The sequence below is a fragment of the Schistocerca cancellata genome, chromosome 2, assembly GCF_023864275.1.
Source record: "Schistocerca cancellata isolate TAMUIC-IGC-003103 chromosome 2, iqSchCanc2.1, whole genome shotgun sequence".
NCBI lineage: Eukaryota > Metazoa > Arthropoda > Insecta > Orthoptera > Acrididae > Schistocerca > Schistocerca cancellata.
This window is the reverse complement of record NC_064627.1, coordinates 1,068,607,486-1,068,621,183: the sequence shown is the minus strand read 5'-3', so window position 1 is coordinate 1,068,621,183 and position 13,698 is coordinate 1,068,607,486. Positions and strand designations below refer to the sequence as shown.

Sequence of the window (13,698 nt, the reverse complement as noted above, 5' to 3'; positions counted from 1 at the left end):
CAGTGCGCTTGCGTACTTTATATTAAGTTGATGCCTCGTTTACTTCCTAACATGATGAGGCACATTAGTAAAAGAATAACAAACAAACATTAATAATTAACTTAAAATAGACACATACTTAATTACGTAATAAACTTTTAACAAAAGCCATCAACTTTCTCGGAAGACTCTTTCTATGGGGTTCCCTGACAGATTAAAGCGGGAAATGAATACATGAGGAATTCCCCGTGTCTTCATTGTTAAGCGCCACGCTTTACTTCAAAAATATGATGCATTATCAGAAATTAGCATTGCAGGTTTCCCCACTTTAAGTAAATAATCATCTATGATCCTTCTTAACATAGGTTTCACATCAGTTGATTGTAATACATACAATTTTACATATTTTGTGAAAAGATCATACATTGCAAATACATATTTAAAATTTCCTTTTGCTACTGGAAATGACCCACACGTATCACATGATACGATGCCTAGAGGTTTCCTAGGTATTATTGGATGAAACACATCGTTAACACAATAATTGACCGGCCTTGCCTTTTGACATATCCTATACCTCTTGAGTATTTATTGAGCTGGGATAGAAACATAGTTGTTGTAATTTCATTACACACTTATGAGCTCTGAAATGTCCCCATCTCACATGTGTGAACCACAATACGGAATCAATACACCTTGAGGGAATGCATATCTCAGTTTTACAGTAAAAAAATATGCCTTCTTGCAGTTGGTAATGACTGTTAACTTTATCAGTCATTCCTGTTCTTAAATCACTTATTATTTTTCTCCATTTACCATCTACTTTCTGCATTTGCCCTATTTGTGAACACATTTCATTAACCTCTTTCCTATATAAAGTATTCCTTACACCATCACCTTAAAATCCATTACTCGCTCTTCTTCAACCTCATCGATCCTGGTACTTTACCTTGACAATGCGTCAGCGAAAACATTGTCTCTCCCTTTGACATGCTTAACCATTACGTCATATTCCCATAATAATAAGACCCAACGCGTAAGTCGGCCATGTAACATTCTACTTGTCATTAAGAACATCACTACTTTATGGTCACGATATATCACTATCCGTTTACGATATACAAAATATCAGAACTTTTTTAGTGCCCATATAATTGCTAATGCTTCCAGCTCAGTAGTATCGTACGAGCGTTCACAAACTGATAAAGTTCGACTAGCAAAGGCAATAATTTTTATGTTGTGGTGGTCTTCAGTCCTGAGACTGGTTTGAGTGCAGCTCTCCATGCTACTCTATCCTGTGCAAGCTGCTTCATCTCCCAGTATGCACTGCAGCCTACATCCTTCTGAATCTGCTTAGTCTATTCATCTCTTGGTCTCCCTCTACATTTTTACCCTCCACGCTGCCCTCCAATACTAAATTGGTGATCCCTTGATGCCTCAGAACATGTCCTACCAACTGATCCCTTCTTCGTGTCAAGTTGTGCCACAAACTCCTCTTCTCCCCAATTCTGTTCAATACCTCCTCATTAGTTATGTGATCTACCCATCTAATCTTCAGCATTCTGCTGTAGCATCACATTTCAAAAGCGTCTATTCTGTTCTTGTCCAAACTATTTATCGTCCATGTTTCACTTCCATACATAGCTACACTCCATACAAATACTTTCAGAAACGACTTCCTGACACCGAAATCTATACTCAATGTTAACAAATTTCTCTTCTTCAGAAACGCTTTCCTTGCCATTGCCAGTCTACATTTTATATCCTCTCTACTTCGACCATCATCAGTTGTTATTTTGCTCCCCAAATAGCAAAACTCCTTTACTACTTTAAATGTCTCATTCCCTAATCTAATTCCCTCAGCATCACCCTAGTTAACTCAACTACATACCATTAGCCTCATCTTGTTATTGTTGATGTTCATCTCATATCCTCCTTTCAAGACAGTGTCCATTCCATTCAACTGCTCTTCCAAGTCCTTTGCTGTATCTGACAGAATTACAATGTCATCAGCGAACCTCAAAGTTTTTATTTCTTCTCCATGGATTTTAATACCTACTCCAAATTTTTCTTTTGTTTCCTTTGTTGCTTGTTCAGTATACAGATTGAATAACATCGGGGAGAGGCTACAACCCTGTCTCACTCCCTTCCCAACCACTGCTTCCCTTTCATGTCCCTCGTCTCTTATAACTGCCATCTTGTTTCTGTACAAATTGTAAATAGCCTTTCGCTCCCTGTATTTTACCCCTGCCACCTTCAGAATTTGAAAGAGAGTATTCCAGTCAACATTGTCAATAGCTTCCTCTAAGTCTACAAATGCTAGAAATGTAGGTTTGCCTTTTCTTAATCTAGCTTCTAAGATAAGTCGTAGGGTCAGTATTGGCTTCTACCAGTTTTTCCATTCGTCTGTAAAGAATTCGCATTAGTATTTTGCAGCTGTGACTTATTAAACTCATAGTTCGGTAATGTTTACATCGGTCAACACCTGCTTTCTTTGGGATTGGAATTATTATATTCTTCTTGAAGTCTGAGGGTATTTTGCCTGTCTCATACATTTTGCTCACCAGATGGTAGAGTTTTGTCAGGACTGGCTCTCCCGAGGCTGTCAGTAGTTCTAATGGAATGTTGTCTACTCCCGGGGCCTTGTTTCGACTTAGGTCTTTCAGTGCTCTGTCAAACTCTTCATGCAGTATCATATCTCCCATTTCATCTTCATCTACATCCTCTTCCATTTCCATAATATTTTCCTCAAGTACATCACCATTGTATAGACCATCTATATACTCCTTCCACCTTTCTGCTTTCCCTTCTTTGCTTAGAACTGGGTTTCCATCTGAGCTCTTGATATTCATACAAGTGGTTCTCTTTTCTCCAAAGGTCTCTTTAATTTCCCTGTAGGCAGTATCTATCTTACCCCTAGTGAGATAACTCTCTTCGTCTTTACATTTGTCTTCTGCCCATGCCTGCTGAGGTATTTTGCACTTGCTGTCGATCTCATTTTTGAGACTTTTGTATTCCTTTTTGCCAGCTTCATTTGCTGCATTTTTATATTTTCTCCTTTCGTCAATTAAATTCAGTATTTCTTCTGTCACCCAAGGATTTCTACCAGCGCTCGTCTTTTTACCTACTTGATCCTCTTTATCTTTGAAACCTGTCAGTATTTCCGGGCTTCTTCCGTGTATACAACCTGCTTTTATGATTCTTGAACCAAGTGTTAGCTATGATTAAGTTATACTCTGTGCAAAATTCTACCAGGCGGCTTCCTCTTTCATTTCTTACACCCAATCCATATTCACCTACTACGTTTCCTTCTCTTCCTTTTCCTACTACCAAATTCCAGTGACCCATGACTATTAAATTTTCATCTCTCTTCATTATCTGAATAATTTCTTTTGTCTCATGATACATTTCTTCAATTTCTTCGTTATCTGCAGAGCTAGTTGGCATATAAACTTCTACTACTGTACTAGGCGTGGGCTTCGTGTCTATCTTGGCCGCAATAATGCGTTCTCTATGCTGTTTGTAGTAGCTTACGCGTACTCCTATTTTTTTATTCATTATTAAACCTACTCCTGCGTTACCCCTACTTGATTTTGTATTTATAATCCTGTATTCACCTGACCAAAAGTCTTGTTCCTCCTGCCACTGAACTTCGCTAATTCCCACTATATCTAACTTTAACCTATCCATATCCCTTTTTAAATTTTCTAACCTACCACTAACGTTCAGTCCAAATGGCATTACTTTAAATTGGTAACTACGTCCTAGGTAAATGAATCCCATATACTTTCTCAATTCCTTAGACATTTTAGTTTGCCAGTATGAGCTTCGGAGGTCAAGGGAGGTGAAGGACTTCACCCCATGAAATTTCTGTAATAGTTCTTCTAAATTCTCTGGATGAGTCCTCACAGTTTTAATAATCTTATTAATATCACGAGCGTGTAAGACTTACCGAATGTCACCGTTTGGCTTAGTCACTGCCAATAATGGGCTTGAGTATTCGGATGTGGATATCTCAATAATTCCCCAGTCTATCATCTTTTTTATCTCTTTAGTTACAGCTTCTCTTTTCGACCAAGGGACTGAATACATAGTTTTACAAAAAGTCGAATGAGGGTATGTTTTGATACAATATTCAAAGTCCTTAATTACACCTGGTATTTTCATTAAATACAGGCAAAAATAATTGTAAGACCTCTCTCAATTCAGTTTGTTGTTGGGGTGATAAATATTTCAATTCTTGTACTTTTTCAGCGATGCTCAATACATCGGTCTTAGCATCAGTTTGCCTAACACAATTATTATTCTTGAAATGAAAAGCATTTACAGGAAGACAAGTAATGGTTAGATTCTGGCAATACTTTCCTAAAATAATCTTATTCTTCAACGAAGTTACCTTTAATGGCTTGCCTTTAACTATAAAAGTACACACACACCTTCCTTTATATCAATCACCGCACCATAAGCATATAAAAAATCCATACCCCAAATACACGGCGTTGACATTCTAGACACTACCAAGAAAGTGCATTCTATGGCTACTCCTTGTAGTTCCACTGTCACCCATATCTGCTTAATTATGAGTTGCACTTTCGCGCTAAACGCCCCTGACACTGTGCAGCCTGTTACTGGTAAGGTGAGTATTTTTTTAAATCTTTTTTACTACAATTGCTTGCAAAGTACACCCTTTTTCATTTGCTTCATTCCTTGGTTCTTTCATGAGATCTTCCCGAATATCTGGTTCCGTATTACGAGGGCGTTTTTTTTTTTTTTTTTTTTTTTTTTTTTTTTTTTTTTTTTTTTTTTTTTTTTAAAAAAAAACCTCCGATCTTCCATCTAAGCAAGTAAGAGGTAGGGAGGGGCCGGACCTGTGCGTCATGGGATTTCCCAGCTCCCCCACCACAACCTCTGCTGTTTTTAGCTGCAGTGTGTCAGTCGTACCCGAGCTATGTCCGTGTAAACATGGCCGCTACACTTGATACTCCCACCAAATGTGAGTTATGAAGTGTAATCCGTTTTCTGCAAGCAGAAGGATGTAGTGCTGCGGAAATCCATTGCAGAATGAGCAACGTGTATGGTAACAGCGTTATGAGTGATGGTAGTGTTCGCAAATGGTGTCGTAAATTTAGAGAAGGACGAACAGACGTCCATGATGAAGGTGGGCAAGGTCACAAGTCTGTCGCCACTGTAGGCCTCGTTGAGCGTGTTGATCAGGCGGTGAGATGCAAACGAAGGTTTACAATTAGTGAACTGTCTGATGAATTTCCAGACATTTCAAGGTCTGCTTTGTACACAATTGTGAATCAAGATCTCGGCTATCGGAAATTGTGTGCTCGTTGGATCCCAAAAATGCCGAGTACTGACCACAAAACACAAAGGATGGCGTCAACATTATTGTTTCTCACACATTATGCCAATGAGGGAAACGTTTTTTTTTAAGTCAATTGTTACTGGCGATGAAACTTGGGTCCTCTATGACAATCCTGAAACAAAGGAACAATCAAAGCAGTGGACGCACAGCTTCCTCAAGCAAACCAAAAAAGTTTAAATATTCACTGACAAAAATAAAAACAATGGCCACTGTGTTTTGGGACCATAAAGGAGTGCTGCTGGTGGACTTTATGGAGCAAGCTATGACGATAACCAAGGAAGTTTATTGTGAAACTTTATGTCATCTCCGCTGAGCCATTCAAAACAAACACAGAGGAATGCCTTCGTCTGGCATTGTTTTGATCCATGACAACGCCCGACCACACAGAGTCAACATGACTAAAGACCTCCCCAAAAAGTTTAAATGGGAAGTTTTTTAACATCCACCATACAGCCCGGACCTAGCAGCAAGTGATTGTCACCTGTTCTGAGAACTGAAGTCTTGGTTAGGTGGGCAGCACTTCGCTACTAACGAAGAACTTCAGGACGCCTTCAAGACTCACCTGTCGTCACTGGCGGCAACATTCTTCGAGGAAGGCATCGAAAAGCTTGTGTCACGGTATGACAAGTGCCTCAATCATTTTGGCGATTATGTAGAAAAATTATTTAAGACTTTACTGTACTTTTGGTAATAAAATGATTATTTTCTGTACATTTATTTACAGCCAGTCGGAGTTCCTCTATGGTTCATGTACCTCTACTAAATGAATTTCATTTCTCCCATCTGTCAATGGTATGGGTCTGGTAGATCCAGAAGACATTCCTGTAGTATTAGTGTTTGTCCATCCTACATTATTCATCCGATATGTTCCCCAATTTGATTTATTCGGTGGCTCCATAGGAGCCTATGGCCATCGTCGCAACATGGATTGTTTGACGATTGCCGTCCCCCAAACTTTCTTTTCCTATTTGTATTTACAGCGTTCACCCGTTGAAAATGTCCTGCTCCTTGTATTTGGTTATTATTTCCTACAAAATTCCCTTTAGAGTATTTGTAATTCATATTCCAATTTTGATTATTCTTTTGTGCACGATCCACATGTCCACTACTGTTTTTAGAATTATTGTTACTTCGGTTAAAGTCTGGAGAATGACTATTACTTTGATTACCATTATTCCATTGATTGATACACACATTATTCCTAGAATAATAATTACTATTATTATTTGGCCATTGTCTCGCATCTTCCATCAGCATGTCGATTGAATCGATTACTGACAGAAATCATTCTGCATCACTACCGGGTACATGTATAAGTTTCTCTCTGATATTAAAGGGTAATATGCCTTTTAATATTCTAATAACCTCCCTACTCAAAATCGTTTCAGTCCAGTAACGTGTCTTGTTGAAATAACTATCAAAATATTGTCTCAATGTTTCTTTCTTTGAATAGCAAAGTTTAGGCTGATAAACCTCTTTACTATTTATTGACCAATATTTTCCTAGAAATAGTTTTTCAAATTCGGAACACGTATTGCAGGTTTCACTTATCTCAGCAGCCCACAATGCTGCTTCTCCTACAGTTTTTGATACTATGAACTGTAGTTTGTCATACTCTGTCCAACTATGTGGAAATATCCTTCGTATACGTGATATGTTGTAATTGTGGACGTTTTCTCTCACAGTTAGATTTCAAATGGCTACCTATTTGTTCATTTTCCGGCTTGGCATTACTACTTGATTCTATTTTACTTAATGAGCCGCCCTTTAAATCATTTAAATGACTAGTTAATCCCTTTATTTTTTTCGGTAATACGGCAATTATTCTCAGTCAAGGTGTTAACCCTTTCCGATATGACCCCAAACTGTTCTGGAAAATTACTTACACTTTCATGGATCTTGTCTATATGGTCAATAATTTTAACCTCTTCTTTTTCTCGATAAACTAATCTGGATTCTATATTATCAGTTTTACTATCAACGTTAACCTGCTGTTGAATAAACTTGTCCTCCAAAGCAGCAATCATTATAGCCTGTTGTTCTGCAAATTTATTTTCTAAGGCCTGTTGTTGATCCCTAAATTTGGCATTGATAGATGCTTGCTGCTCCATTATCCTAGCATTGATGTCAGATAATCTATTTTCTAACATCTCCCGCTGTTCAGAGAATTTAGTATTTGAGGTTGCTTGTTGTTCAGCTACATCAGAAAATTTAGCATTTAATATCACTTGTTGTTCAGCTAGATTAGTATTTAAATCACCCAACATATTTAGCTTTGATAGTATAGCACTAAGTACATCTATCTTTCCTGAACCGGTTTATGCAACATTCATCATGCATTCATTGCCTGCTTTCTCCTTGGGATCAAAATTATTACCATCTAGCTCCATAACCTTACTTTCCATTCCACAACCAGATACACTAGGAGTAATAATTTTGTCCAACTCTGTAAACAATTCTCCTCCTAAGTTAATGATTGTTCTGTTAATCTCCTTATGTTCAGATAATTAACTTAGTTTGTCACCAGATTCTGTAATGCTTTTTGTCGAAATCGCTATGTAATCTCCTTCTTCGCTTTGACATGATGGAAAATCTTGTTAACTACGATTTACTACATTTACAATATTCAAACGACACTACATTTACTCCTACTTGACACAAGCACAATGAAAATCTCACTATTACCAATATGGTAAAATAATGAAATCTATGGTATCTGAATAATTACTTATTTTGAGTAGTGCTTACTGTTTATCGCCTATTTGGGGTTGCTGCATCTTCGCCCACGTCCCTGCCAGCAGCTTATGCCACTGTCTCGGCCGACGTTCTGCTCTTGAACAGTTCTCCGACGCGTCGCGTCGCTCCGTCTGCAGATATCTCTTAGTTGCGAAGCGTTGACCTTCATGTGGCAGTAGTAGAGGCGGTGAGCTCCGCATGTTGTCTCTGCTGTCGTCGTCGATGTGAAGTGCCAAACGATGTGCAGTCCGGAGCTGTCAGGCCTCGCGCTACTGGCGAATGATGTGTTGCTTTGCGTCATCGAGCCCCACATTGTAGGCGCCAACTGATGTGATGTCCCTTTCCTCCTCCTTCACTCGCCGGGAAGAAACGCGACTCGTAACAATGTTCGTCACCGTCGGTGTTACGTGGAACAGCACCTGCAACTCTCGTAGGAGCAAAACTCCTCGTGTGGTTTAGAAATATTCTGTTATCTGTCTGCAGCAGTCTTCTCAGTTTGTGTGAACTGGCAAACTGCAATTGTTTATATTTATTTTTATGCCCAGTTAGTTCCATGATGAAATAAAATCTTGATTCTTGACTTCATCATTACGGTCGTTTTTCACATCATACATAGCGAGGACGAAAATTTGCTGTCTACTATTTTGTTGCTATGCCATTGCTATGTCCAGTTATTAACATTAGTCCGATGTCACTCCAGAAATAACTTATGTTGGAGTAAATTTTTTTTTTTTAATACGCCGTGATACTGTTTTAAACTAACCACTCTTCACTGTCCATTATTCTTGTATTCACTTAGTCACTTAAAATTTTTAAAGAGTCAATCAACGTGCATTAATACACATTGTATTGTCCATTTAATGAGTTAGGTGACACGTAAGATTTACCTTTTGATTCAGATTTTATTGTTCTTTCTGTAATTAATTGTTTGTCTCTACAACACACGCACACCAATATGTCATTCAAGATTAACTTCTGTTCAGTTCAGTAATCGTGACACAGGTGACAATATTTGACTAATCAGCATACTGGCCTTTCTTCATGTCTTCGTTTTATTGTGTCCTACTCAAGACTATGAATTGTTTCTCTGTCATTGATCCATTGCTCTCAAGGTTTGTAACTGTTCGTCAGTACGAAGGCTAAGTCCGATAAACCAATATCACTCAATTGAAGTCTAACAGTCGTCTTACTATACCGTCGCGTTAAAAATGGTAAATATTAACTTTCATCAGTCGAATGACTGAGCAATACTTCAGTCTCTACCTCACGAATTATCAAACTTCCAAAACTGAAACAATCTAATAATGTTTCCATCCAGACAACTATCACAAAAGTACTCTAGAGTGACTCAAGAGCAACTAACTAACTGAACATTTCCATATACGAGTTGCATTGTAGTCGCATTGAATTTCCTTTCTGATGTGGCTACAACTCTGTTCCATGGTAAATGTTATCTTTGACTGAATTACTCTCTTAGATTTAACCTTCGTTCATATTATGAGTTTGAATTTATTCTATAGATGTTTGATAAAGAATCTATGATAATCCTTTCCTTTTATATCCCCTTTCTGTATTCTATTCTCAGTATTTGAATAATATAGGTGTTAATCAAAATATTACCAGTGTAGATTTTATCGTCAATAGTTGCCATCACTGTCAAGATGGCTCACTTCCCTACTTCAAGTTTCCACAAAGTTTGTTAATTGGAGTGTTCTGTCCTTGGGGTGTTACACTATCCCCCCCCCCCCCCTCTGCCCCCCCCCCCCCCCCAAAAAAAAAAGAGTGTAACTGCTATAGACATATAGATTAAGAGTAGTTTAAAGGATTTATTAGTTGCCAGCTTCTTCTAATCCATTGACAAATATCGTGGCACAACCACTGATGCATATATTATTAACAGTATTACATAATGTGAAAGTAGTATTGCTTTCACTTAACTTCAGCACAGTAATGTGATCAATGTAAGGCAACATTGTAAGGCAACATTATTGGTGCTAGCCTACAATAATCTAGGAATTATCTTATACTCTTTGGCATGTATTCATTTCCATGTCGATGATATGCCTCTGAATATGTCTGCTTGTGTCTGTATATGTGTGGATGGATATGTGTGTGTGTGCGCGAGTGTATACCCGTCCTTTTTTCCCCCCAAGGTAAGTCTTTCCGCTCCCAGGATTGGAATGACTCCTTACCCTCTCCCTTAAAACCCACATCCTTTCGTCTTTCTCTCTCCTTCCCTCTTTCCTAACGAAGCAACCGTTGGTTGCGAAAGCTAGAATTTTGTGTGTATGTTTGTGTTTGTTTGTGTGTCTATCGACCTGCCAGTGCTTTTGTTTGGTAAGTCTCATCATCTTTGTTTTTAGATACATTTATCATAGAAACTACTTTTATCAAATTTATCTACCTTTTATGATGCAGTACATCTTATTTCAGGCTGTATGTTTTTTGTTTCTTTTAAGATACACAAAACAACAAGAGAAACCTTTGTTTTATTAATGTGAATTTTAAGTTTGCAGTTCCTCATGGATGAAATGGATGAGAAACGTAAAAGGCCACCTCTGTTTGAAGTATCACTAGAGTTGCAGGAACCAGACCTTGTATTTGTTCCTTCACTGGATGTAAATGACCCTAAAAGTTTCTATTCTCTTATCCAGAGCATTATAAATGACATTACATACATGGCTACTATTATTCCTCGTGTAGCTCCGAACCCTGGACAAATTGATTATAAGGTATATTTGAAATTTAATGTTAAAGAACTGTCATATTTAAAGTTATTATTACTTACATTAACAAACAATTTCTGATATACTTGTTGTCATTATATTCCAAATTAGGAAGAAATGGAGTCAAATGCAGATTTAATTGAAATGAAAGAAGAAACACTGACACGTGTTCAGCAAGTAATAGAGCAAGTAAGTGGCAAAATAATATAAAACCTTGGTATCATTTATTTCCTTATGAATGTAATTAATGCCTGTAGAATGTCAATGGTTATGTTGTGTTGGATACACTGGTTCCTGTCAGATCAGGAAATTAAGCACCGGTAGGGCATGGTCAGTACTTGAATAGGTGATTGTCTTGATAAATGGTGTGCTGTTGACAATTGTCCCTTCACCTTTACCACAGAGGGGGGACAGGATGGGTGGTGGCGTGAAGTTCCTGATTGCCAGTCTTAGTGCCAGTGTCCTGGATTCAATTCCAAACTTCTCCATAGGGTCTCATGAAGTGAGGGCAGGTGATACTGTTGATTGTGATCTGTCAATTGGATGGGTATGTTGAGTTCAGGGTCCCCTTTTGGTGTGCATCATGAAGAGTAGCCTGTGTGCTGGCAGTAGGTTTCACTCTTCCTTTCTGTCATCATCTCCAACATGAACATGACACGACACTACACACACACACACACACACACACACACACATACAAACACACACACACACACACACACACACATACAAACACACACACACACATCATTAGTCATTTTCACTTTACAGATACACCTCCTCAATCAACTCTCATACTTCATGCAGGGAAGCTGCCTATGGGCATGGAGGATATGGGAAATCTTTCCAATTAGACGGCTGAACCTGCCCTTCTGCTATAAGACTTTTACTTTTTACCTGTAGACTGCATTTGTGTATTATTCTAGAAATGTTCAGTATTATGTGTTTCAGATGGTGAAATTTATATGTAATTTCAATCATATGTTGTTAAATTAACTCTTTAACATAATATCCTGGCTGATTTCTGTAGTATGAAATAAACACATCTAAATGCTGGTTATGACTACGAGTATCTAAATACTGGTTATGACTATGACTGTGGAAAAACCAGAAAAGTAGAGGGTTGAAACTTTTGATATGTGGTGTCACAGAAGGCTGATAAAAATTATGTGGGCTGATAAGATAATAAATGAGGAAAAACATTAACCAAAAGAATGGACAGGTTAGTAGGAAATGTGTTGAGACATCAAGGAATAGCTTTCATGGTGCTACATGCAATAAATCAGTACAATACAACAGTGCCTTGTTTCATTTGTTTTACAAAGCGCTGTGCAAATTTTGCAAGGTTGTGCTGGATATTTCTTTTTTCCACTCCCCACCATAGTCCCAATAGTATGTTCTTGTGGATCCTTAGTAGGTGCTCATTTGTAGGTTGGATTGCTTCAGTTTCCTCAACAGTTGCTGCACCAACTTGTTGATCACTTGTTCAGGCTCTTGCAACTTCTTGTAGGAAGATTTTATATATATTTGTATATCTGGATTTAGGTTTCTGTACACTTTGTATGTGTTAAACAAAGCACAATTTATTAGAAACAAAGCTACTTTCTTTGCCCCTTATTGGTTTTCCACACTATCCCACAATACGAAAGATATTGATCATCTTTGTCCACACCTTTCATAAATTTATTGCACATATATCACACTATATTTTGGTTTCTATGTGGTTTCATCTTGTTGAGTTACTTTGCCCCCACCCCTGTTGCAACCATGGACCCATTGTGAATTGTAGTTATCATTCTCACCTCCAATTCATCTTTCCATACCTGCAGCAAAATGTCACGTTGTCTTTGAAATGCAGTGTCACCATTCTCTAGAGATTTGTGTTCTGTTTGTAGATGCTGAGGGAGACCTCTCTTGATTCATATTATGCACAAACTCTTGTTTTACTTTCTAGAAATGTTTTGGCAATAGCTGTACTGTTGTAATAATTGTCTCAATAAACATGGTGCCACATGCCAAGGTGAGGTGAAAGTACAGAGAGAATAGTGTCTTGAAGCTTTTTTCGTTCTCCAGTGTATATTTCGAAATTGGAGAGGTAGCCTCTTAAACATTTGCAAACCATATGAACAAGCAAACAACATTTGATACGTTTTCCAGGATTATATGGCCGGAAACTATTGATCTTACTGGGAAGGGTTTCTACACCTGGAATTCCTTTAAATGTTCCTAAAATAATGGTCTTATCCTTTTTCAGCCAACTTTCACTGTTAGGAGGTTTGTCATCTAAATCATTCACAATTATCTCACTTTGGTTGATTATAGACATGTTATATTCTTCTTCATTTCCATTACCACTATCAGTAACATCATCTAAATCGTTTACAATTATCTCACTTTGGTTGATTATAGCTGTGTTGTACTCTTCTTCACTTCTATTACCACTATCAGTAACATCATCTAAATCACTTGGCCCGTCACAACAATTCTTTGCAGACAGTTCAGCAAGAACCTCGTCAACTATTTTAGCACCGTACTGCACAAGGTAACACCTACAGTATTGAATGTTTTGTGATACTGATTGTTGGTGGTAAAACGAAAGATAAAAATAAGTTCATACTGATGTTCACTGCACTGATCCCTCAATTCATATATAACCTTTTGATACGTCTGCTTGTGTCTGTATATGTGTGGATGGATATGTGTGTGTGTGTGTGAGTGTATACCCGTCCTTTTTTCCCCCTAAGGTAAGTCTTTCCGCTCCCGGGATTGGAATGACTCCTTACCCTCTCCCTTAAAACCCACATCCTTTTGTCTTTCCCTCTCCTTCCCTCTTTCCTGATGAAGCAGCCGTTGGTTGCGAAACCTAGAATTTTGTGTGTATGTTTG

General features: G+C 38.0%; 1 protein-coding gene across 1 annotated transcript in view; it reads left to right on the top strand.

The window, feature by feature from the left end:
• Positions 1-13,698, top strand: part of LOC126161033 (dynein beta chain, ciliary-like) — a 784,705-nt gene that overhangs the window by 230,901 nt on the left and 540,106 nt on the right. The window contains exons 22-23 of the mRNA XM_049916954.1: positions 10,596-10,818; positions 10,924-11,001. Of these exons, the coding sequence (XP_049772911.1) occupies positions 10,596-10,818; positions 10,924-11,001 (301 nt within the window). The remainder of the gene's footprint in view (positions 1-10,595; positions 10,819-10,923; positions 11,002-13,698) is intronic.